This window comes from Musa acuminata, chromosome BXJ3-2 (assembly GCF_036884655.1).
Source record: "Musa acuminata AAA Group cultivar baxijiao chromosome BXJ3-2, Cavendish_Baxijiao_AAA, whole genome shotgun sequence".
NCBI classification, from domain to species: domain Eukaryota; kingdom Viridiplantae; phylum Streptophyta; class Magnoliopsida; order Zingiberales; family Musaceae; genus Musa; species Musa acuminata.
Window position 1 is genome coordinate 28,294,604 of NC_088350.1, and position 24,092 is coordinate 28,318,695.

Below are 24,092 nucleotides of genomic sequence, written 5' to 3' on the forward strand. Positions count from 1 at the left end.
GGGTCGGCATATAAGGTTTGAGATGACAATAACGATGGAGCCCACCAATACGTTCCATTCTCTGAAATCCTGCACTCAATGAAATTGTTGAGAATTAATATTTAGAAAAGGGTAGTATTAAATGAAATTAATATGCATGTCAATTGGAGTTTTGAGATAGGAGTAGATTAATAAGTAATTGAAATTTTGGATTTAAGACAAAGTTCATTAATATTCCTAATATCGATAGCCATTACATCTATTTGGGGTTAAAATATTACACATTTACCCTGCACATATACCCCTCTCATTAAACCCATCCAAAAGCCAATATCAATCATAATTACCATATGTTAGCCTCCTTTTATATATATATATATATATATATATATATATATATATATATATATATATATATATATATATATATATATATATATATATATATATATATATATATATATATATATATGATGAGGATAATAATGGCGGTAAGACTCGGGCTGACGTCAGCTGCCCCAGATGACGCCTCACGCCTCGATCGACCCGACAACACCTGGTCAGCTCAGGCCGGAACATCGACCGAGGCACATAAACATCCTGCTCAGGCTCGGTCCTTCACACCACGCTAACACCAGTGTCAGACGCTACCAGGAGTACGAGCCTGCCCCCTACAAGTGGGCACATCAGGAAACAGTAAGCTTCCCTATTAATACCCTCGCATCCTGAACGAGGAAAGGGGGAGGGAGGCAGGAGACACAACTTAGCTAAAGAAACCTCTTTTACCATCCACTGACTTGATCGTCGGAGGGGTCGGGCTGAGCATCCCGACTCGACCTTTGTGCAGGTGCGAAACCGAAGGTCCCCACCGGACGCGCAGGTGAGGAATACTCTCCCGACAGAAACGACTACCCCGTCCCGATCGGACATCGCGACTGGCCACCTCGATAGTCTCGAGAAACGTCTCAGGGAGATCCCTGTCATCCGGACCCGAAACAAGCCACGTCGACCCCGAGACCACGGCTTAAAGTTATTTACCCTAACAATATATATATATATATATATATATATATATATATATATATATATATATATATATATATATATATATATATATATATATATATATATATATATATATATATAAGATTTAACACAAAGAAAACCTTCAATATGTAGAAACAAGGATCAAAATATTAGAAAATGAAAAGAAAAAGGAAATGATGGACCATAGGAACATAAACACGGTCACAGAAACTAGGATTTGTATTGCAGAATAATACTTGTTGCATCTTGCAAATTGCAGGTCTAGAAATATGAGGAATCATAAGGAGAGGAGGAAACCTTGTAAAGCAAAATTAAGTTGATCTGACTCTCTCCATTGCCACCTTTCTCTCTACCTTACTTATTCTTTGTGGCGGCCAAATAATGTGTGTCACTCTCCCTTGAACCAAGCCCAAAGGAATCTGCAGCACATATAAATTTGTCAGTCATTGTTTGTGATGAGACAATGATCGGATTTACCTTAACAGCTTAGAGCAAAAGATCATAATAGTATTGGAGCATTGGAAAAAGCCTTGGAACATTAAAACTGCATATAGATCATTAAGACTGTATATGATCTTTTAATGCTGCCATGAATGAGTCTTCGGTGCAAGGTTTTCTCCGTTTTCTCCCAGTGCAACTAGGTTATTATAATTGGTCCACTCGACAGGATTGTTGATTATCCATCTTCCAGCAGAAACATTGCATGCCTATCATCATGGAAACAGATGTCCCTCTAAGGAGGATAATCTATTTTCCATTTTCCAAAAGAACAAATTCAGCCAAAATTATGAAAGAACTCTGAAAAATTGTCATTATGGAAATTGATGTAACTCAAAGGTGATCTTTATGATCCAGCTCCACAGTGCAGTCAGAATTAAGGACCTAAACATCACTATCTCATAGATTCAAGTTCTGAAATATGGATTGATGTCAGACTACAAATTCTTCGTCGTCTTCATTAAATTGACAGTCCATCACTCCAACAATTCTTAGCTACAGATACACTACTGACTATTGCATTATGAAGAGATTCCTTGTTTGTGCCTTCTGCTAGAAAAAAGATAGAAAAACATACATGCGTCTGCTAAGGAAGTCGCTGAGATTGCAGAATTGGAGGATGAACAGATAGAGAGTACATCAAGGAAAAAGTGACAGAAGAGGGTAGACAGGAGGATCTTAAGAAGGATAAAGCACCAGAACAGGTGGGTCGGTCATCTTTGTTTCTCATGTTATATCCATAAGAAATCCCATGAGACAATGGCATTTTTTATATGGATTTTTATCCCTTTTTCCTTTCAATATGTAGATAGCATTGGATGAAGCTGCATTTTTGTTGGATTTGGTCTCAATTGATGGGACCTGGGATGAAGTTGTACAAGACCATGTTTTTGAATGTTGTGTGGAAGCTGGACTTTGTGATATTGCAAAGTTTATCCTCTACAGGGAGTAAATCTTGATTTTTCTACCAAGGTATAATTTCTTTCTAGCTTTCTGCTTTAGCTGGAATTTAAGATCGAATATTTTATGGCCATCTTCCAGTAGGATATGAAACCCCTATTGAGGTGTTCTCCGATTTAAGAAGAAGTGTGACATCCCAATTAATTCCATATCGAAAGTGGGTTAAGACTAAATTTGACTTATAGGTCATGTCATATCTACGTGTCCATCGAGACTAAGCCGCTTTCGATAACTCAGTGAAACATAAAATTAGAATTAATTCTCACGTTAGAGTCATCATTGGTACGCTCTCTTGCATCTCTGATTAAGGATTAAAGGGAGAGTTCCTTAACTATTTTGCAGGATCGTTGACTCGACACCAATCATGCAATGAAATAAGAACTTGGTCTTCGAGGCACGGCTTGGATTGAGCTTCAAGCCTACATATGTTTGACTGATTACACCGGATGGGCTGCGAATGAATCATCCACAAGCTCTTAGCAGTGAAGTTAAATGAATCGACATAGCAATTATAATATGATACGACTTCTTTTATTTTTATTTTTTGCAGGATGTGACACAAAATTTGCATAGCTATTAGATTGAATCTTTCGACGCTGAGACAATTCATGATCACCCGGACCTCATCCTGTTGAGCTGGTTCAACGCCGGCTGCAGAATGTTGTACAGGACCCAAAGAATGGCCGGAGCTACGACGAACAACAGAAGCAGCCCCCTGTTGTCACCCGAGGAGGAGGCGTCGGCCACCGCCATGATCTCGGCCGCCGACGCGCCCGGCGTCGACATGAACCCAGCGGCCGCCAACCCGCCGCCGAGCCCCAGACTGACGACCACTGCCTTCTCGGTCCTCATCCTGTTGAGCTGGTTGAGTGCAGGCTGGAGGATGTTGTAGAGGACCCAGAGGACGGCCGGGACGATGGGGAGGAGAAGCGCGAGGCCGCGGTTGTCGCCTTCAGCCACGTCGGCGATCTGCTGAGCCGCAGACGCCGCGTCGGAGCTGATCAGGCTGGCGAAGATGGTGCCGGCGATGGCGCTGTCGCTCAGGGAAGAAGGGATGGTGGTGATGGTTGTCTTGGAAGCTGCTGCTGCTGCAAGTCCTTTGGGGAGGTTTTGGAGGGTGAGGAGAGAGACTGGTTTGGTTAGGGTTGCCTTTGAGGAGGTGAGAAGGTTTGGAGCAGGGCATCTGGCAGTGAGGATGGCCATGGCTGCCATGGTCGCCATGGAGGAAGGATTCTTCTGGTTGGAGGAGTTGGTTGCTGTGCGAAGGGAGAGTGAGGAATGCCGAGAAGATGTGGCGTTTCTTGGAGAGAAGAATCGAGTATGTGTGCAGGGAAGACAGACGTCTGACAGCGAATAGGGCCAACAGGATGCTGTGTATTAGATTCTCCTCTTATCCGTGGATTGGCATGGGAGAAATATGGATCTCATGTTCACAACCCATGCATACTTTTCTTATCATCAAATTATTTTTTTAATAATAGTCGATGAACAAATTGAATAAATTTGATTAGTTTAAAAATATTTTTTTATATATCAAGATAATTAAATTTGATGTTAATTAACATTTATAAATTTACTAAATATTTCTATATTTTATCTTTCATATATTAATTAAAATGTTATTTTAAAAAAGTCTTCAAATCAAATCAGGAATTAATATATTATTTATTTTTATTTTTTCATTCCAGCCCGCATCTTTCTTCTCGCTCGCTCACTCATCCTCCTCCTCTGCTCTTCTTTAATGATTGGATGTATGTGATTGATCTCGATGAGCTTGTTACCGCCCGCTCTCTCCCAAAAGAAGTGGTGGCGAGTAACAAATAAGCAAAAGAATGACGCAGCATAGCAAAGGGTTTCCAATCCTCACACCACATGATGACGCGAGGGTTCAGTTCATCAAGCCATGTTGATCGAATCAGTTCTAAAGAAAAAAAAAATTTATATATTTTTTAAATATTTTTTTTATGGCCCGCGTAAACCATTCAAGGTTGAACTCCCACCCTCGGCCGGCGCTCACGAAGAAGTGGCGTGACTTCTATCCTTTATTATTCAAGGGGGTGTTGCTCATCCTAAACCCATCTCGAGCAATCAAATAATAGCTGCTATGTCCTTTGCAAAGTCAAAAATAAGCAAAGAAGAGAGTTTGGGTCGAAACAATCTCGATTACCCGACACTCTCCAATAAACGCTACTAAATAGCACCATGAGTTTGGCACAATTGGAGATAGGACATGATAACAAGGTGTAAAGAAAACATGAGTCCTACCTCGAAGGCGTCGTAGGATAGCCCGAACCCATTTAGGAAAGAGTCATATAAATGTTATCCATGTTGAGGGGTGTGCGACTCATACTCTGTCGAGATGTAATACCAAGATCAGAGTTCCACAAGGAATGACTCTGTCACAATCGAGTCACAATCATGAGCTCGCTTCATGGCTTTTAGGGCTTAGACAACTCTTACATCCATTGAGAACATGCCCCCCTAAGGAAGAATTTATTTATTCTACCCCTCGAGAATGATGCTACTTCCTTGATTGAGATTCGACTCAAAGAGGTGGAAGAAAAGGAGGAAGACATCCTGACTTACACCGGACTATGGAAGACTTCGAGGCGAGGGTAATATGAGGTACGTGAAGAGAAGATGACCAAGTGAATAAGATAAGCCCCCCCTCCTCCATGGCGAGACAAATGATAGGGAATGCTCCCACCACCAATTGCAAAGCAACACTTGGCAACCACCTAAGAGCTAACGTGGAACAACATGACGAGTGGCGGAAGGAGAGAAGGGCTAACCTAGCACATGGCGGACAACTAACTCTACATCGTCCGAGCCATATGGGTCAGCACCGAATGGCAGAAGTCTGCATAGGTTGACCCACACCATCAAGAATATACGGGTCAGCTGCTCATGCGACCACATCGAACAAGGACAACGACAAGCATTAGCGACATATGTACTTTCGGATCGATTCTGTAGGTATAAAAGCAAACCCTCTAGCCTAAAGAAGTGGATCAAACCCTTTACAATATAAAATTATTTACTAACTTGAGCATCGAATGAGTGTCGAGTCGAAAATCCCTCCCCTCTGAATATCGATAATTATTCTTCTACTTGTCATTACAAAGTGTTTGTTCGAACACAAAGCAGAGCCCAGGAGCCAACACCCCAACCCGAACAGAAAGTGTTTCAAAGTGTAGATTCTGTTTCTACAATTATTCTTCTACTTGTGATTACACCTTTTTATTTCAGCTGCCTCTCTCAGTTATCTACTCTACAAGTATCTGTCCGTCTAGGACCAAAAGAATCTGCTAGAAGTGGCTCAGAAAGCTCGAGCAAGTATTGAACATTCAAATCATCATTAATTTCATATTCTTATCTTATTTCATATAGTAATGTGATATCCTGCAACACGATAAGTAGTTGTAGCATTAAAGAATACAGTGTAAAGCCTTCGAAAGTTCTGCATAAAGGTGAATGATCAAAGCAGCTACTTAATCTTCTTTTGGCAGCAGCAGCAAACAGCTTTCAGCCCTCATCAAAGATGCAGCTTCTTCTGCACTGGATTTGGAGATGTCTTAAGAGGATAAGAAGCTTCCATGGCGATACCACAAATCCCCTCGCTCCACTCTGGTCCCCATGAGTTCTTCACTATCCAGTACTTCATCCCATCCTTAGATGGCCCATAGCACCATATCTAATTTGAATCCTAAACCTTCTCTTTGCCTCCCACAGAAACTGTGCTTCATCAACATGTAAAAGAAACCAAAATTAAAATGAAAATGGCTTCCAACCTGTAAATCTGGAGATTCTATAAATTAACACATTAAAATATAATAGATAAAGAAAAGGCAGAGAAAGTCCTCCATGACATGACTTAGTTGATTATTCAATTACATGCTCTGCAAAGTAAATTTAATCACATTTTATTTGTAAGATGTGCATAACACACAGAAATACAGCATAAATGTACATAAACGGAACTTCAACTATACACAATTTATAAAACAAACATAAAAAGCCGATAGGCAATATAGGAATCATGAGAAGTAATAATACAGAAACAGGAAGTATAACCTGATGAAGCAATTATTTTAGTTTCAGTCTTATCTTCCACTTCCTCATGTTCTTTCACAGTTTCTTCATCCTCCTCATAATTTTCTTCATCATATTGTTCATCAAAATTGATAGCATATTCAGTATTCTAATCAGAATCTAAGTGATAATATTTATGGATGATGATTGGATTAATCATGTCACGATGATGAGTTACTAATTGATAACATCTTCAGTCTTCTCAACATAATCTAAATGATAATATTTATAGATAATGATTGGACTAATCATGTCATGGTGATGAAGGCACAGTTTCTAGTTCGATAATGAATCGATGTTATAAAAATCTAATAAATAATATGACAGTAGGAGCAATGGGATAAGGCGATAAACGAGAGCGTGAAAACTAAGTTGACGGATAATTTAATATTTTAAAACATAACATTTTTTATCAACGGAAAAAAAATCCGTGTGCGTAATAAGCCGCTATGTTTGAAATTTCAAATTCCTCCCCCTTTAAGATTCGTGACCCCAATGACTTGCTTCCACCTGATCGTTCCCTATTTCCAGATCAAATCATAGCCGTCAAACCTTTCACCGGCATTATATATACACGCTCATCGGAGGAGCGGATCTTATCTCTCTCTCCTGGTCTGTGTGACGCTCTCCCCCATTCTAGGGTTCGCTCGACTCTTTCCTCTTTGTCCCCACATCTTTAGTCTTTGTATCGGTCGTTTCTCTTCGATAGAATGGTAATTCAAATCGAATGTGCTGATCTGATTTGTTTTCGTCCTGTCTATGGTGGAACTTCTCGCAGTGCGATCGATCGAGGCGGAGAAGTTGGAGCGGAAGGAAGATCGAAATGGGTCAGATCCAGTACTCGGAGAAGTACTTCGATGACACCTTCGAGTACAGGTATTCGTCGCGTTCCCTTGTAAACCCAGTTTCTACGAAAACTGTTGCAGTTCTCGTTCAGATGCCTGTCGATTTTGGCTATATCACGGCCCGATCGTTCTTTCTTCGAGTGTAGGCACGTGGTGCTCCCTCCGGAGGTGGCCAAATTACTCCCCAAGAACCGTCTCCTCTCTGAGGTTAGCAATCTCGCTCCTCTAATACTAGGGTTTCATCAAAATCATTTTCCCCACTCAAAACCCTTCAACAAAGATTCAAATGCTGATTGAGTGGGTTGTGATGGGCGAACCAGAACGAGTGGCGGGCGATCGGGGTACAGCAGAGCAGGGGATGGGTGCACTACGCGATCCACCGCCCGGAGCCGCACATCATGCTCTTCCGGCGGCCGCTCAACTACCAGCAGCAGCAGGAGAACCAGGCCGCCGCCGCAGCTCATGCTACCCAAGTTCTCCCCAAGTGATGTACTATTACCAGCAGTAATAACAGTGCAAGAAGAAGAAGAAGAAGAAGCCCTCTTCTCTAATCCTTATGGTTGTTGAACTAATCGGAAGTAGTTTGTCTTGGTTTGCTACCACTACTTGTGAAATGGCAGTTCTAATTTGGGTTTTCGTCCTCTTAATTCCTCTTTTCTTCTCCCTTCTTTTTCGTGCTTGAAATCTCTTTCATAAAATGGTCGCTCGGTGTTCAATCTCTTGAAATTTGTTCCTCATTTTGAGAGTCGTGGTAGCATTTGCACGACCAGAGTGATCGGTGTTCGAGTAACGGTGATAGCTCCATGCCCTCTTCTTTGGATCTAAATTGCTTGGAACTTTGATGGATCGGATTATTGGGATGTGTAGGTGACCTGTGCAAAAGAGAAACAAGTGTTTATTAGGAATTCTAATAATATTAGGGAACTAATCTCACATGGTGCTTTGTATAATGTTGAAATCCAAGCTCGCTATAAAATAATCGTATATAATTATATAATTATATCGATTTTTCTATCCTATTACGATGTCAAATAAAAATAGGAATATGGCACAGATTCCATGATTCATACGATGCTTCTCTCCTTGCTATACCCATTTAGTTTTATTGGTCATTAATATTCGTCTTCGATTATCTCCCTTCGGCCTTGAATATATCGATTCATGCTTTCTCTCACGTTACTTACCTCATATTGCCTCTATCGTCATCTTTTCTCTATCAATAAAAGCTACAATTGCATGGTATCAACACAGGTAATAGGTAATGCTTCGCTCTTTATTTTATTTTTGTCATAATTTTTATTTGGGTGTATTCTTTCTCTCTTCATTTTGCCTCAGAGAGAGGAGAAAGAGGAACAACACGATTTATTTTTAGGTTTTAGAAGTAGAGGATTAGATTGATCCATAGCAATGACAAATGATTCATTGATTTGAAACGATTCAATATTTGAAAAGTGCACTGTGGTAAAAATCTAAAAAGAGATTTTTTTAGCTTGCTATTTAGAGGCCTTCTTATTATTCACAATCCCTTCCCTCAAGAAATTAATAATATAATATTTTACTATTCATAACTCCTTTAATTTTATTTTTTCTTTCCCTGTAATCTTGCTTGCCCAGCTATTATAAACTTTACATGATCTTAAAAACATTAAATCATTATAGCAAACATAAGAAAAGTATTTTTCATATTTTTCTCCTCAGTTTATCTCATTTTATTATTTATATTTTTTTCATCATTTTATGTCACCTTCCATGATTAAAAGGTGAAGGAGGAGGGAAAAAAAAAGGAGAGAATTGAGGAAAGGATTGAATTTTTTAAAAAATTAAATTATAAATTAAGAAAATTTATGTTTATTTTAGAAGGGATGATATAAAAATATTCAAAGTACTTACGGATTGTAAATAAAAAAAAAAATTATAAATAGTAAATTGCTACACATTTACATTCGCTGCAGTCATATCATCAGAACAATGCCTTCTCTCTTACGCGAAGAGCTCCAAGAACGCTCGTTGGAACATTGTGCTAACAAATAAATGCAGCAAGGAGCATCAGGTGGCAGGCGGCCCGAAGCCAGTTCTGCCAAGTGTTTCCCCAGTTATGGTCGCAGATATTTGAAGGTTTCGGAGTTGGAATTTGATGGGCACTTCTGCGACAACCATACTCGTATTAAAGAGGAAAGAGAAACCGCTGCCTCTCAGGTGAGAAATGACTTATCATTGCAGGTTGGACGCATGGAGAAGAATGCTACAGCCAACTCTACCAGGGACAGCAAGGATAAGGAGAAGAAGCCATGGACGTACAGCCAACTACGAAGAGGGGGCTTCACATGGCCTTCGAGGACGTATTGCTGTAGCTTCTGCAGGAGGGAGTTCAAGTCAGCTCAGGCTCTCGGGGGTCACATGAACGTCCACGGAAGGGACAAAGCCAGACTGAGGCAATCCCCACCCTCTAATCCTAAGCTCGGAAGTAAAGCTGTTCCTTGTAGCAACGATGATTACCTTCCACTGTTAGAAGGTCATCAGCATAGAGGGGACAAGAGATGGCCATAAACTGCAATTCCATGAGATGGAGTAAGTGAGAAGCAAACCCTGCTCCTCTGCTGGGTAACATCTGCAGAATTGGGCATGCAACCCTGTTGGAGGAAGCCTGGATTTGGCAAGGTTAGGGTTCACGCAATTGGGCATCTTTGTCTACCAAATCTAACACCAGAGTGTGGTGGGGATCTACCAAATCTAACATAAACAAGGTCACAGAAATTAGGATTTCTATTGCAGAATAATACTTGTTGCATCTTGCAAATTGCAGGTCTAGAAATATGATGAATCATAAGGAGAGGAGGAAACCTTGTAAAACAAAATTAAGTTGATCTGACTCTCTCCATTGCCACCTTTCTCTCTACCTTACTTATTCTTTGTGGCGGCCAAATAATGTGTGTCACTCTCCCTTGAACTAAGCCCAAAGGAATCTGCAACACAGGTAAATTTGTCAGTCCTTGTTTGTGATGAGACAATGATCGAATTTACCTTAACAGCTTAGAGCAAAAGATCATAGTATTGGAGCATTGGAAAAGCCTTGGAACATTAAAACTGCATGTAGATCATTAAGACTGTATATGATCTTTTAATGCTGCCATGAATGAGTCTTCGGTGCAAGGTTTTCTCTGTTATCTCCCAGTGCAACTAGGTTATTATAATTGGTCCACTCGACAGGATTGTTAATTATCCATCTTCCAGCAGAAACATTGCATGCCTAATTTTAGTATCTTCAAGTGTCATCATGGAAACAGATGTCCCTGTAAGGAGGATAATCTATTTTCCATTTTCCAAAAGAACAAATTCAGCCAAAATTATGAAAGAACCCTGAAAAATTGTCATTATGGAAATTGATGTAACTCAAAGGTGATCTTTATGATCCAGCTCCACAGTCCAGTCAGAATTAAGGACCTAAAGATCACTATCTCATAGATTCAAGTTCTGAAATATGGATTGATGTCAGACTACATATTCTTTGTCTTCTTCATTAAATTCACAGTCCATCACTCCAACAATTCTTAACTATTCAAATGTATGTGTTTCTCTACAGTTGTAGTTTGTGCATTCTTACTAAGTTATTGAAGTCTGCAGCACTCGTAAAAGAGATTACTTTGTTTAGCTCAGTTACTTTTGGTTAATCAATACAAAAAATATTACTGTTGTCATGCATTGGCAGGGCACATTACCAAATGCATAGTGCTACAGTACCTGCATAGTGAAGCACAGGGCAAGCAGAATGCTTATACATGAATACACATAATAAAAAGGGCAAGAAGGACAGATTGCATCAGGTAAATGGTGGATTTTAGTGCCTCGTAGTCCCAATGAACATGCTTAGACTGCTTGTGCAAATAACAATATTGCAAGTGTCAGTACAAAGACATCTAGAGGAAAACTGCTCCTAACAAAGGCCTATACCCAATAATATGTTTCAACCCTATTAAAAAGCAGAACCTTGAAGGATTATCTTTTGAAAGAAAGGAAAACAGTGGAAGGTAATCGTTGTGATTAGTTAAAAAAACCAGTAGAAATTTGACCAAAACATTGCAGCACTAATTCAATAAATAGAGGTCCACCCAGTTTCACCATGTGAAGGTCTTTTTGCTACACTAAGTAGGTCAGGAGTGCTAATAAGATGCCTAAAATCTAGTGGTTAACTTCACAGGTTTAGCTTGATTGGCAATGGAGACGCCAGCAATAGAGTATGAATCATCCATAAATTGCGAAAAAATAAAAAGAGAAAAGAAATGTGCAACTCACAGGGCCAAAATGTCTCGAATCCAAACTAAATTCTTTATTGTCACCTTCAACCCAGCAATGACCTTCTGGAATCTTCAGTATATCAGATGTATCTGGAATTTGCATCGAATCACCAGGCAATGCAATTAGTCTTTTGACAAATTCCCGTTTGTGATCACTCGGGGATCTGCAAAACATCAAACGAAGAATATAAGATCACAAAACTAAAAGAAGTCTTACAATGTGGTCCTGAAACATCTCAAACTTCAGATGGTTGTTTTGATCGGTGGTCCTGCAACATCTCAAACTTCAACTGGAAAACAAGCACAACCCTATGCTGATGCACAACCACTCAAACTTCCCGTAGTTTCATCCATACAACCACTCAACTTCCCATATGATGCAAACTAATTGACAATACATATAGAAGCCAAGCAAATAGGTAGCTCTAGTTGTGTCATTCCAAATAAAAGGTAGTTAAGAATAAAAGCTACAGCATGCTTCTAAATAACTTACTTGAAGGCAATTACATCCCCACGTGAAAATTTATACTTTTCAAGACAGAACTTTTCAACCAGCACAATATCACCTGTGATCATTCTACGGATCAGTTTTGACAGATTCCTTTTTACATAACCAATGAACATTTGATCATTCTTTGCTTGTATTGCTTTCACAAAGGATATACCTTTCAAATATCCAGGAAAACCAGGACTGCTTGTTGTAAATGTGGGACTCATAGATGTACCCGTTAAAGAATAAACAGTGGCATATCTGTCAGAAATTGTTATACCAAACAGAGCCACTGTCATAGACTTCTTCATGAAGAACCACAAAGGATTTAATGTCCCCATATCAAACTTTCTGTCAAGATACATGCCATGAGAAAAAACGAAAAGGAAAAGGAAATACCAGCATACAATCAACAAGCAAAGCAGGGCAAAGTAATCTGAGAGAATAACTTGCTGCAATTTACATGGAAGTAACATACTTCATCAATAATAGCTATCAATTCTCATAAGAAATGACCAAAAATATCAGTATACTGCATAAGAATATGGGAGATAGTGGGACAGGATGGTGGTGGGTACCAAAGACTTGCAATGGGTTTGGCTAAAAACAAAACCAGTTGTCAAATGCAAGTGCAAAAGTTGTGAAAAAATGAGTGTCAGTTTCGCATATTGAGTGTACATAGCAAACAACAACATAAGCCTGAATTTACTTTAAAATGTAGGGGAGATTCCACATATCACAAATTAAAAGAGCCTAATAATAAGAACTTGGAGCTGATATTTATCTACAAACAGTTATCAGAAATGTGGAACCTCTTTACAACAACTCACATCCTTAAGAATCTGATTAACAGTGTCTTACAATATTAGTAGCACCAAAAAGAGTGGAGTTTTAGTTTAAAATAACAGAAAATACCTTTGTTTTATGATGTACCAGATCAACACAAAAGAGGCAAGTTGATAATACCGCCAACAGCTACTGGATGTTCTCAATTCTCTGTTTTACAATCTTCAGCACATCAGGAGTTTGCTCTTAACACATCTTTATAAATTAGTCATGCCATGGTTGCACCTGTAGCTGCTTAAGAGTAACGAAGTTGAGAGTTTACAAGGAAAGTGAAAATATTATAATTTTCACTACAAAATTAGCCAATTTTATAGTAAGAGTATTCTTGGTGTGTTACAGGTGCCTCAAGGGCTAATAGACCTAAAGGAAAACTTGCATTTGATTAACCCATTATATTGGGATGGTTTAACATCTACAGCTAGCTGATCAACAAAATGATGTTGGTACGATAATAACAAATTTGCAACTAGCATTTTGTCAATAAATGCATTACCAGCTAAATTTTAGGATACATCTTATCAAAGTTATCAAACGCTTAAGGACACTGAGTTGCATTAGGCACAAGCCACAAGTTGAGGTGCCCATCTCAGGGAAAATAGATGTAGTAAGAATAGAAGATTATGAAAAAAAAACAATCTAAAGAATGAAACAAATTAGGTTTTGATACCATTCAATGGTGTCCAAAACATCTGCAGACAGATATAGAGTAGGAGGCAACAAAAGAATAGCAATAGAGAATTACAGGAAAGCAGCATGGATAGAACAAAAGAAAACTATTAGAAAGAGATGCGAACAGAATGAAAAATGAACAGAGAGATAGAAAGAGATACTAATACCAATAAAGAATAGATATGGCGTCCACTACATATGGGAACATCACTCTGTTTAAATGGATGGAATTTACTACAACATTTTTTTCCTTGAGATTAAAATTGGTGTAAGATATTCTATGCAAAGCATACAAAGAAGAACGTTTTATGCACCTGGATATAGGTTAGATTAATGTTAATCAAGCCGCATTCCCTTCTTCTCCACCTCCTGCCAGATATTTTTAAAGTAATGTGGCAATGATTTAGATTTGGGGCTTACTCCACGTCTTGTAAACAAGAACAGAAACCCTAGAAACGCTTATTCGTTGCTGTTTCAATCAAAATGCTAAAAGATAATTGAACCTGCATAAAGTAGATTCAGACCAGAATAAGTGTTCCCATGGACATCGACCTAATTTTCGCCACCAACACCTCTAAACCAACAGATGTAGCTACGATCTGTCACCCTTCCTGCTTCTCGGTATGTCTTTAACAGTATTACCTATCAAAATTTCCTTTTTTTCTCCTCAACTGATTCCATTCGAATCTAAACAAAAATAAGTCATCAATGCTACCATGCAATCTTAGTATAAGTTGCCCCTGCCTTCTTCCTCTACAGGAACACATCCAAGCTTTTGACAATGGTAAAAGGAGCAGCGTATCAAAGAGGGGGGGGAAAGCAAGAACCAGGGAAGAAACAGTGATTACCTCAAATTTACACTCGTTAATCGCACCGCCGATTGAGAGAGGAATCGCCGGACGAAGTAGATATCAGGCGTCGGGAGGAGTCGAGACGATCGGCCGGAATAAGAGACTCGAAAGCCTGGGAAAAGGGTTAGCGTTATCCCTTTTCCACCAGTACCCGAAGCACCCATTGTGTTACCTGTCTCATGATTGCTAAAAGCTGGGATCCAGCGGGCCCCGCTATTGAACCATCGGTGCTGTTAATACGTGGAGGACCTGTAACGAGTAGGACTGAAAATTCGTAGTTATATTATATTATAATTATATTGGATGACTTCTCGAAAAAAATTTACTATTTATAATTTTTTTATATTTACAATCCGTAAGTACTTTGAATATTTTTATATCATCCCTTCTAAAATAGACATAAATTTTCTTTATTTATAATTTAATTTTTTTAAAAAAATTCAATCCTTTCCTCCATTCTCTTTTCTTTTTTTTGCCCTCCTCCTCCACCTTTTAATCATGGAAGATGACATAAAATGATGAAAAATAGATAAATAATAAAACGAGATAAACTGAAGAGAAAAATATGAAAAATAATTTTCTTATGTTTGCTATAATGATTTAATGTTTTTAAGATTATGTAAAGTTTGTGATAGCTCAGGAGACATCATCTTCTACGTTAGTTATATTAATTTAAAAAATATTATGTTTCGAGTCTTTGTAAGAGATTTCAAGAGATTGAACACCGAGCGACCATTTTATGAAAGAGATTTCAAGCACGAAAAAGAAGGGAGAAGAAAAGAGGAATTAAGGGGACGAAAAGGCAAATTAGAACTGCCATTTCACAAGTAGTGGTAGCAAACCAAGACAAACTACTTCCGATTAGTTCAACAACCATAAGGATTAGAGAAGAGGGCTTCTTCTTCTTCTTGCACTGTTATTACTGCTGGTAATAGTACATCACTTGGGGAGAACTTGGGCAGCATGAGCTGCGGCGGCGGCCTGGTTCTCCTGCTGCTGCTGGTAGTTGAGCGGCCGCCGGAAGAGCATGATGTGCGGCTCCGGGCGGTGGATCGCGTAGTGCACCCATCCCCTGCTCTGCTGCACCCCGATCGCCCGCCACTCGTTCTGGTACGCGCATCACAACCCACTCGATGAGCATTTGAATCTTTGTTGAAGGGTTTTGAGTGGGGAAAATGATTTTGATGAAACCCTAGTATTAGAGGAGCGAGATTGCTAACCTCAGAGAGGAGACGGTTCTTGGGGAGTAATTTGGCCACCTCCGGAGGGAGCACCACGTGCCTACACTCGAAGAAAGAACGATCGGGCGGTGATATAGCCAAAATCGACAGGCATCTGAACGAGAACTGCAACAGTTTTCGTAGAAACTGGGTTTACAAGGGAACGCGACGAATACCTGTACTCGAAGGTGTCATCGAAGTACTTCTCCGAGTACTGGATCTGACCCATTTCGATCTTCCTTCCGCTCCAACGTCTCCGCCTCGATCGATCGCACTGCGAGAAGTTCCACCATAGACAGGACGGAAAACAAATCAGATCACCACATTCGATTTGAATTACCATTCTATCGAAGAGAAACGACCGATACAAAGACTAAAGATGTGGGGACAAAGAGGAAAGAGTCGAACAAACCCTAGAATGGGGGAGAGCGTCACACAGACCAGGAGAGAGAGATAAGATCCGCTCCTCCGATGAGCGTGATATATAATGCCAGTGAAAGGTTTGACGGCTATGATTTGATCTGGAAATAGGGAACGATCAGGTGGAAACAAGTCATTGGGGTCACGAATCTTAAAGGGGGGCGGAATTTGAAATTTCAAACATAGCGGCTTATTACGCAGACGGATTAGATGGATGATGGTATGATGATGTCAGGGAATATATTTTCATAATCTCAATAGTATTTTTTTTTCCGTTGATAAAAAAATTTATTTTTTAAAAGATTAAATTATCCCTCGACTTAGTTTTCACGCTCTCGTCTATCGCCTCTATCCCATTGCTTCTACTACTATATCGTTCATTAGATTTTTACACCATCGATTCATTATCGAACTAGTAACTGTGCCTCCATCACCATGACATGATTAGTCTAATCATCATCCATAAGCGTTGCAGTTTGATATGATGATGAGTGAAATGATAGGTTAGTTGACGTAGTTATGCGTAGGAGGATGGCATGAAGCTTGTGAATGGGGAGAGGTGGCAAGGCAAGAGCAATAGTGATCGACTAATAGAGAAGAAGTGAAGATGGAGTTGCGATGGTGAAGGTCGCTCTTACTAGGATGATGGAGGTGTTGGTGGTGTCTAGATCCAATGGAGTGGTGGACAAACAGAGAGAGAGGGGGAATGCATAGTGGAAGCAATGAGACAAAAACAAAAGTGATGAATGAAAGACGAGGGACAAAGGCGATGAATCGATGGGGTAGAGACGTCGATCGACCCAGTAGAGACTAGGCATAATATCATATTTTAGAAAATAAAAAAAAGAGTGGGAATAAAGCAAAAACAAACGCTCTCTCTAAAAAAAAAGTAAAAATTTAAGTTTTTTTAGAATTTATCTTTTTTTCTCTTTCATGTAATAAAAAAAGAGTGAAACATGGGTTGTTTTTTTATAATTTATCCTTTTTCATTTCTCTTTCGTGTAATTAACACTAATGAGAGTACATGTACCAATATTGACATATCCTCTAGTTATAAATCAATTTTGTTGGGCATAAAATAATTAGGTTAATTGATCCTAACTGTTTATCTGACTTTAATCTTTCTTCTTATTTGGTTTGCAAGATAATTGGTATGTTAAACCAACAATCACCAAATCAACCATTCTCAAACCTGAACTAAACACTACAACATCTGTGTATCTTCTGCTAAGAAGTATTATTCTCCTTAATCATAGAGGCAGTAACACAATTCATTACAAGCATATGCTCAAACTGATCAAATTTTATTTACATTATGTCAACTATTCTGCATCCTTTAGTAGCATTAAGTATCTACTAGTTCCAGTAACATCTTTACAATCAAGCCTCTCTCATCAAATCAAGGCCTCCACAGAAGGATCAAAAAAGCTTTCTACTATCCATTTCCTGCCTGAAGTAGAAAACTTGGATGAATACCCATGTCTTTGCAAGCTTCTGAAAGGTATCTACAACTAGATGTGTTCAAGAACAAGGTAGAAGCAGAAGTAGAAGCCTCTTTACCAATTTTTTCTTGCCAGTGACTGGCTTGTGTGCATCAGCATAGGATTGTGCTTGTTTTCCATTTGAAGTTTGAGATGTTTCAGGACCACCAATCAAAACAACCATCTGAAATGAAAGATAACACAGTTTCATCCATATAACAGGCCTCATGTATGTGGTGAATAATAAACTTGATCAAAACTATGCCCCAGAGATTCATTTAAACCACAATAATTATATACTTGATAAGTGATGAAAGATAGAAATTTGTTTGATGAGATCCGTTGCTCGATTACTGATTTATACTGTTAGACTCACGCTTGAAAGAGCATTATTTGCACAGATATGCTGATTAAGTTTTCAAGTCAAGCATGTAAAATAACACTGATATCTGGACAGATTTTGCAGGTAGGTCCATCATGATTGAGATTCAAAGTGGATGATGTATGATCATGATGTACTTTACTATAATTTATCACTAATAAATTAAGGACATAATCACAACCACAGCACCCAAGCAGAACTAAAGTGGATTCCTTTGTCAAGAATATTGCTACATGAACTTGTAACATTTTAAGCATTTTTGTTAGTAACCATCACTTGTATCATCTTCATCAGAATGACCAAGCAAACCTATTTCACTGTGAATATCAATTGGCTTGGTCATAAGGACATTTACTATCCATAACTTGGCATTTACAACAAATAGGTGAAGCTCAGATATATTTAAAAGGCAGAATAGGATAGGAAACTGATAAAGCTAGAAACATACTGAAGATTAGAAGAACTCATAGTCGAAAACTCGGATGCACATTCTCCTTTATATTCAATTTTAATCTGCTCTTACATATAGATCCAAGATGGTTGCACAAGTTAGTTGGCAAAAAAAAAATTATGTCTTGACTGGTAATGTTTAGCTATATTAGCACTTCAATTCATCATCAAACAATTCATGATCTGATTTCTAGTGATATAATCACACTTCCACACTTGAATCCTAGGTCCTTGCTAGAGTAATTATTGCCAAAAAAAACTCAAATTTGTTCATATTTATTTTTTATTACCAGCAATTCAGATTTGTAAAACAAGTACTTTACTCTCATCTTTTTCTGACAGAGAAGAAAATAGTTTCTCGATCTTGTTAGATTCAAGTAAACTTTTTTTGCTGAATTAAAAAGGCATTAAGCCTGTCAAATTCATGCCATTTTAACAAAGACTAAATTGATAAAATCATGTAGATGATCATGCAGGACAAGTTGCCAATTTGTAGCAGCTTTACTGAGGAATTGAATCCCAATGAAGCAGGCACCTATTTTGGTGAGTTCTAAGGCCAACTTATACTGATTTCATTTGGTACAAATCTACCTATAAGAGTAGCACGCAGAGTTGCAGGAACAGATACCTCCACTGATGATCTGCTTCACTGGATGGTACAAACGCAGGACTTCCCTGCCGCTGCAAACTCCCCTTCTTCCACCACACTGTGGATCCCAAAACATGCATCAGACTACACATCTACCCTAACTGTGAGATGGTGTAAACAACAAACACTTGAACCTCGAGTGGAACACTTGGACATGGGCAAGGTCTCTGCCATGAGCATCAGGCCAGCTTACTTTCCTCCTCTCATCCCTCATCATCATCATCTGGTGCTCTCCCACCGTAGTTGGCTTCTTGAGATTACTCTTCAAAGGGGGAGGAAGAGGTGGGGGAGGAGGGGGTGGTAGGTTTGGGTCAGCAGGTGGACCTTGGCCATTGGCATGGCCCTTCATGGGGGTAATGACCCTCTTGCTCTCACTTCCCTCACAGCTCTTGCTGTGCTGTCTCTTAATTGGAGCATAGCAGGAGCACACAGTGGTGGTTCTCTTCTCACTGTCCTCTGGAGCCGACAGGAGCATGGATGCCAAGGCTTCTGGTGATTGTGTGGTGCTCGCTTGAAATTTAGGGAAGTAGTCGCAGTAGTGATAGTCGCAGTTGCAGATGGGAGAGAGGACGACAAGGGGCGGGTCATGTCAGAAAGTTGGCTGGTGCCAGGTTGATGCTTATGCTTTTGTTGTCACTCTTGGAAGGTGCGTGGCACCAACACACTTTGGGATGTCAGTCTGTGTGAGTGGGGTCTGAGGAGGATCATTGGTTGTATTGGATGACACTCCTAATACACAATTACTCTCTCACAAACTCGTTCATAGGCAAGATTGAGACCTATGCGATTTATGTGAAACGTTTAGATCCACAAGCCTCTCGTTTGCTATGTTCATATGTTCATCATCTATGAGCTCCACGGGTTGGGCTTGTGAGGGAGTGGAAAGCTTTGAGGGTGTACTTGGAGACACACAACACACACACACTCTCTCTCTCTGTCCGGCATTCCCAAAGGAGTGTCCACCTTGCAATCCCCACTTCTTTATATTACATATGATGTGTTGCCCATACATCCCTCTTTCTCTCTTTACTATCAATCCCGTTGTTAAAACATAGTACCTAATTTAAACACTATATATATATTTATATGCATACATAAAACGTGGAAATTATTTTACCATGTTATCCACATTGATTGGATAGCGTGCCACACGTCACGATCCTAGTGGAGGGAATCAAATCCTCCTCAGTTCCACGGTGGACAAAATTTTGCACAGAGAGAGAGAGAGAGAGAGAGAGAGTTTCCTTTTGTTGGATCATGGCAACCTCCAGCTTGGTTTGGGCCGCTTCAAGCTTCATGCTCACCTCCAGTCTTCCTACGACCGCTGCCACCAACACACCCTCACGTGCCGCCGGCCTCGTCACCTTCTCCAGGTCCAGTAGAAAACTGGTGGTTCGAGCCGAAGAGGCGTCGGCACCGCCGGCGGCAGAAGCGACAAAGACGGAAGCTGCCAAGCCGCCGCCGCCGCCGCCAGTGAGATGCTAAGGTACATGGTTGCATGTGTGTATATTTTGTTCTCTTAAGCTCCATCAGTGGCTTCGAGAAGATCACACATTAACTTCTGCTTGCACAATGCATCAGGCCAAACAAAAGGATCAATGTTTAAAATGAACAAGGAAGCCACTTCATGCATAAATCATTGTTTTCCATCTGAATTATATCATTACCTCACGTTAGAGTTCCCAATTGGAGAGCGAAAGACTTCTCACACGGTGTCGTCATCGATGCGAATTTTCCGAACCGTAAAGAATTGTCCACTATCGAGCGCAAGGTTTTATCCTTTGGGTCTCGGAATGGACTCGGGCATCATCTGCATTCGGTAGATATTTCTGTCGGCAATCAGTCTTCTTATGTCACGAGGAGACATTTCTGCAAGTGGAAGCCAATGACAAAATGAAGAGGTGAAGGTAAAACATCATGATGAATAGATGAGTGATACAGCCTTGATTGAAAAGGAGGTGAATTTATTGTTAGATTAGCGTAATTAAATTTCTCGATAAGAATGTGCAATGAAGTTGCATCGCTTTCACCCCATCTGACCCTGCGACTTGCACAGCTTCTTATGAGCAGCAATGATGCCAAAGAATGCACCATATTTGGGATTTGCATCTATTTTTGCAGCTTCATAATTGCAACAGCGATATTCCACTTTGTCACTCCTTTCTAAATCTTAATCCGGGCAGAGGAAGACCGACTTTAACCACTACCAATGAGTCATTATGATTCGAAAAGCAGTCTTCCGCTGGTTAGATAGATCATGAAATGGAGAGGAAAAGAGAAAGTGATCTTAAACCCTGTTGTGCCTGAATCACTAACATGAGCATCACGAAGTCTCACCCATTACAGGAGACTTGAATGCAGTGCAGATTTACAGGTGAGACCAGAAGTAATGCATAGCCAAAATCTGAGATGTGCGGATATGTGTTCTTGTTTGCCTTCTTCTTCTTCTTCTTGTGTGGAAACAGAGGATCAAAGTTCAAGTAGAATTTACCTGTAGGGAAGAATCATCGGAGACCACTTGCACTCCTTTCGATATGTGTGCTGCTGCTTTTCCTGTGAAGCTTCGGTGCATTGGGTGGTCGATACGGTTAACAATCTGAATGCTTCTGCGAATCTACTCACCAACTTAACTCATTTCACATGTTACGAACCTTGTCATGCAATCCCTTTACCACATCCTCATCAATGCTGCTGAGGTTCATGGGTTGTATACCGTATAGTGAAAAGTGTTCGAACATTTTCACAATGATTTGATGAACTTGATGAACGTAAATCTTTTCACAAGCATAATGGAGGGGCAGCTCAGAATCATGAATATTGCGATGCTGCTGCTTGCGACTGATCCAACACCCATACTTTTTCTGAAAGTGAGGGAGAGCTCCTGTGAGCAGATAAAGCAAACAGGTGTAAAGGAAGGCATTGCCGAGAGAGGCAACCACCGTCATGGCTACCGATTTGCCTTTGAATTAATTCGGTGGTCCTCCTTCTCACCTTCTTCATGCAAAACAGGTGGAAGACGCAGGTGAGTTATGGCGGAGCCGAGCTTATATACAAGCCCACCACCTTTGGCCATGGTGTGCATGTCTCTCTCCATCACATTCTCGAGTCATTGTGGCTCCCGGAGTCATGGCCGAGACGCCGTCTGCCTTCTTCTCTGCTGTTGTTGTCACCATCTTAGCGGTTCTCGGCGGCTGCTCTTCTCCTTCGGAGGCGGCACGTGCCTTCTTCGTCTTCGGCGATTCTCTCGTGGACAACGGGAACAACAACTATTTGGCCACCACCGCTCGGGCTGACGCACCTCCTTACGGCATCGATACTCCCAGTCACCGGCCCTCCGGGAGATTCTCCAATGGTCGCAATATACCTGACATTATCAGTTGGGTGTCGCAACTTGCAATATACAAAACCAAGCACATCATCACGCATAATTCCTTCTCCAAGCATTCTAAGAAACGAGATGCATAATATTTCTCAGGTGAACAGCTCGGAGCGGAGACCACATTGCCTTACCTCAGTCCCGAGCTCCGAGGGGAAAAGCTGCTTGTCGGAGCCAACTTTGCGTCGGCAGGGATTGGAATTCTAAACGACACGGGAATCCAATTTGTAAGCTGAATCGATGGCCACAACATCGTCTTTTTCTTTGCTTCTCCCTAAGAAGACCGATGAATCTTCGGTTTGTGCCTACAGGTGAACATCATCAGGATCAACAGGCAGCTGCAATACTTTGAGGAGTACCAGAAGAAACTAAGCGATCTGATAGGAGCATCTCAGGCAGAGATGCGTGTCAACCAAGCCCTAGTTCTGATCACCCTCGGCGGCAATGACTTCGTCAACAACTACTACTTGATCCCTTATTCTTTCAGATCTCGCCAGTTCGCGCTGCCTGACTACGTGCGCTACCTGATATCCGAGTACTACAAGATTCTCCAGGTAGTGCATTCTCTCAAACATTCGATTCTTTCCTCCATGCTGATGCATGGATGTTCTAGTCCAGAACATGACTAGGAACTCTCGGTTCTCCAGCTTTTGCTCATCGCTGTTTTCTGTTCCCAATTCTTTTAGAGGTTATATGACCTCGGAGCCCGTCGAGTTATCGTCACCGGGACCGGCCCGCTCGGCTGCGTCCCGGCTGAGCTTGCCCTGAGAAGTCGGAACGGCCAGTGTGATTCTGAGCTCCAAAGAGCGGCAGGCCTGTTCAACCCGCAGTTGGTCCAGATCATAAACAGGCTCAACAGTAAGATTGGTTCGGATGTCTTCGTCTCAGCCAACGCCTTCGGGATGCACATGAACTATGTGGCAAATCCACAAGCATTCGGTAAATAATACGATGGACTTCTGCTGACACCTTCCACGCAACACGAGCATGACCATGTCTGCCACCAAATCTGTGCAGGTTTTACGACGTCGAAGATTGCATGCTGCGGACAAGGACCTTACAATGGCATCGGGCTATGCAATGCAGCATCGAACCTTTGTCCGGATCGAGATAAGTATGCCTTCTGGGATCCGTACCATCCCACGGAGAGAGCCTGCAGGATCGTGGTGAACCATATGATGACTGGCAGCACCGAGTTCATGAACCCCATGAACTTGAGCACCATCTTATCCGTGGATGCAGCAGTTTAGGCCACAATAATTTGCAGTAAAATGTGTCGTCGATCGGCTTGGGAGCTATATATGCTGTTTATGTGTGTGTTTCATGGACCGGTGGACGTGAAGGAATCCATGCATCGAAGCCATGGATTTCTGAAACGTCCAACATGCTTGTTTGTAGCAGAATAATCATAAATATCGAATTGGCAACTCTTGGATTGGGAAGATCTGTGATGAGTGTGGCTCCTTCCTTTTGTAGGTGCAAAAGCTTGTACGCACAAAAAGAAGAACTTGCAGTCTACATGTGATATCGAGGCATGCAGACATA

The 24,092-nt window shown here is 40.6% G+C and overlaps 5 protein-coding genes and 2 long non-coding RNA genes across 13 annotated transcripts; 3 read left to right on the forward strand and 4 right to left on the reverse strand.

Moving 5' to 3' along the window:
- Nucleotides 1-1,226: 1,226 nt before the first annotated feature.
- Nucleotides 1,227-15,229, reverse strand: LOC103975781 (uncharacterized). Of its 7 annotated transcripts, none has more exons than XR_010494114.1 (8): nucleotides 14,567-15,229; nucleotides 13,119-13,280; nucleotides 12,379-12,554; nucleotides 12,207-12,279; nucleotides 11,712-11,877; nucleotides 10,263-10,384; nucleotides 10,007-10,151; nucleotides 9,293-9,923 (listed from the first exon to the last, which is right to left on the reverse strand). XR_010494114.1 is itself a non-coding variant. In XM_065137738.1 (8 exons), exons 4-7 carry the CDS (start codon nucleotides 12,542-12,544, stop codon nucleotides 10,277-10,279), a joined length of 513 nt encoding a protein of 170 aa, XP_064993810.1. In that variant the 5' UTR covers nucleotides 12,545-12,554; nucleotides 13,119-13,280; nucleotides 14,033-14,087; nucleotides 14,567-15,229; the 3' UTR covers nucleotides 9,294-10,151; nucleotides 10,263-10,276. The 7 variants fall into 7 exon arrangements, 5 of the variants coding, with proteins under 5 accessions (XP_064993813.1, XP_064993810.1, XP_064993809.1 ...); XR_010494115.1 differs by having other exon boundaries at nucleotides 9,293-9,775; nucleotides 9,918-10,151; XM_065137738.1 differs by adding an exon at nucleotides 14,033-14,087 and having other exon boundaries at nucleotides 9,294-10,151.
- Nucleotides 2,994-3,842, reverse strand: LOC103976304 (photosystem II reaction center proteins PsbY, chloroplastic-like). The gene has a single exon (XM_018822276.2). The coding sequence runs from the start codon at nucleotides 3,703-3,705 to the stop codon at nucleotides 3,097-3,099; it is 609 nt and encodes a 202-aa protein (XP_018677821.2). The 5' UTR covers nucleotides 3,706-3,842; the 3' UTR covers nucleotides 2,994-3,096.
- LOC103975782 (cyclin-dependent kinases regulatory subunit 1) lies at nucleotides 7,181-8,068 on the forward strand. Its single transcript, XM_065137742.1, has 4 exons — nucleotides 7,181-7,217; nucleotides 7,355-7,452; nucleotides 7,568-7,628; nucleotides 7,742-8,068. Exons 2-4 carry the CDS (start codon nucleotides 7,400-7,402, stop codon nucleotides 7,907-7,909), a joined length of 282 nt encoding a protein of 93 aa, XP_064993814.1. The 5' UTR covers nucleotides 7,181-7,217; nucleotides 7,355-7,399; the 3' UTR covers nucleotides 7,910-8,068.
- Nucleotides 15,230-15,355: 126 nt separating the features above from the next.
- LOC103975779 (cyclin-dependent kinases regulatory subunit 1) lies at nucleotides 15,356-16,248 on the reverse strand. The gene is made up of 4 exons (XM_009390855.3): nucleotides 16,202-16,248; nucleotides 15,966-16,063; nucleotides 15,790-15,850; nucleotides 15,356-15,676 (listed from the first exon to the last, which is right to left on the reverse strand). The coding sequence occupies exons 2-4, from the start codon at nucleotides 16,016-16,018 to the stop codon at nucleotides 15,509-15,511; spliced, it is 282 nt and encodes a 93-aa protein (XP_009389130.1). The 5' UTR covers nucleotides 16,019-16,063; nucleotides 16,202-16,248; the 3' UTR covers nucleotides 15,356-15,508.
- A 1,181-nt stretch (nucleotides 16,249-17,429) lies between these two features.
- On the reverse strand, nucleotides 17,430-19,544 carry LOC135631265 (uncharacterized). The gene is made up of 4 exons (XR_010494332.1): nucleotides 19,306-19,544; nucleotides 19,151-19,229; nucleotides 17,770-17,874; nucleotides 17,430-17,659 (listed from the first exon to the last, which is right to left on the reverse strand). It is a non-coding gene; the product is annotated as an uncharacterized LOC135631265 (long non-coding RNA).
- Nucleotides 19,545-20,336: 792 nt separating this feature from the next.
- Nucleotides 20,337-21,205, forward strand: LOC135631232 (uncharacterized). Its single transcript, XR_010494320.1, has 2 exons — nucleotides 20,337-20,657; nucleotides 20,753-21,205. It is a non-coding gene; the product is annotated as an uncharacterized LOC135631232 (long non-coding RNA).
- Nucleotides 21,206-22,227: 1,022 nt separating this feature from the next.
- LOC135631162 (GDSL esterase/lipase LTL1-like) lies at nucleotides 22,228-23,969 on the forward strand. Its single transcript, XM_065138619.1, has 5 exons — nucleotides 22,228-22,547; nucleotides 22,647-22,774; nucleotides 22,859-23,101; nucleotides 23,234-23,486; nucleotides 23,565-23,969. The coding sequence occupies exons 1-5, from the start codon at nucleotides 22,298-22,300 to the stop codon at nucleotides 23,795-23,797; spliced, it is 1,107 nt and encodes a 368-aa protein (XP_064994691.1). The 5' UTR covers nucleotides 22,228-22,297; the 3' UTR covers nucleotides 23,798-23,969.
- Nucleotides 23,970-24,092: the final 123 nt, after the last annotated feature.

Excerpts from the sequence above, each read along its gene's own strand:
- LOC103975782 (XM_065137742.1), top strand. The coding sequence starts at position 7,400 with ATGGGTCAGATCCAGTACTCGGAGAAGTACTTCGATGACACCTTCGAG. Across the intron at positions 7,453-7,567 it reads GATGACACCTTCGAGTACAG|GCACGTGGTGCTCCCTCCGG; the intron begins GTATTCGTCGCG and ends CTTCGAGTGTAG. Across the intron at positions 7,629-7,741 it reads AGAACCGTCTCCTCTCTGAG|AACGAGTGGCGGGCGATCGG; the intron begins GTTAGCAATCTC and ends TGGGCGAACCAG.
- LOC103975781 (XM_065137741.1), bottom strand. The coding sequence starts at position 12,544 with ATGGGGACATTAAATCCTTTGTGGTTCTTCATGAAGAAGTCTATGACA. Across the intron at positions 12,280-12,378 it reads TTTTCCTGGATATTTGAAAG|GTGATATTGTGCTGGTTGAA; the intron begins GTATATCCTTTG and ends GAATGATCACAG. Across the intron at positions 1,446-11,711 it reads ATTCGAGACATTTTGGCCCT|ATTCCTTTGGGCTTGGTTCA; the intron begins GTGAGTTGCACA and ends TATGTGCTGCAG.
- LOC135631162 (XM_065138619.1), top strand. The coding sequence starts at position 22,298 with ATGGCCGAGACGCCGTCTGCCTTCTTCTCTGCTGTTGTTGTCACCATC. Across the intron at positions 22,775-22,858 it reads ACGACACGGGAATCCAATTT|GTGAACATCATCAGGATCAA; the intron begins GTAAGCTGAATC and ends TTGTGCCTACAG. Across the intron at positions 23,102-23,233 it reads AGTACTACAAGATTCTCCAG|AGGTTATATGACCTCGGAGC; the intron begins GTAGTGCATTCT and ends CAATTCTTTTAG.
- LOC103975779 (XM_009390855.3), bottom strand. The coding sequence starts at position 16,018 with ATGGGTCAGATCCAGTACTCGGAGAAGTACTTCGATGACACCTTCGAG. Across the intron at positions 15,851-15,965 it reads GATGACACCTTCGAGTACAG|GCACGTGGTGCTCCCTCCGG; the intron begins GTATTCGTCGCG and ends CTTCGAGTGTAG. Across the intron at positions 15,677-15,789 it reads AGAACCGTCTCCTCTCTGAG|AACGAGTGGCGGGCGATCGG; the intron begins GTTAGCAATCTC and ends TGCGCGTACCAG.
- LOC103976304 (XM_018822276.2), bottom strand. The coding sequence starts at position 3,705 with ATGGCGACCATGGCAGCCATGGCCATCCTCACTGCCAGATGCCCTGCT.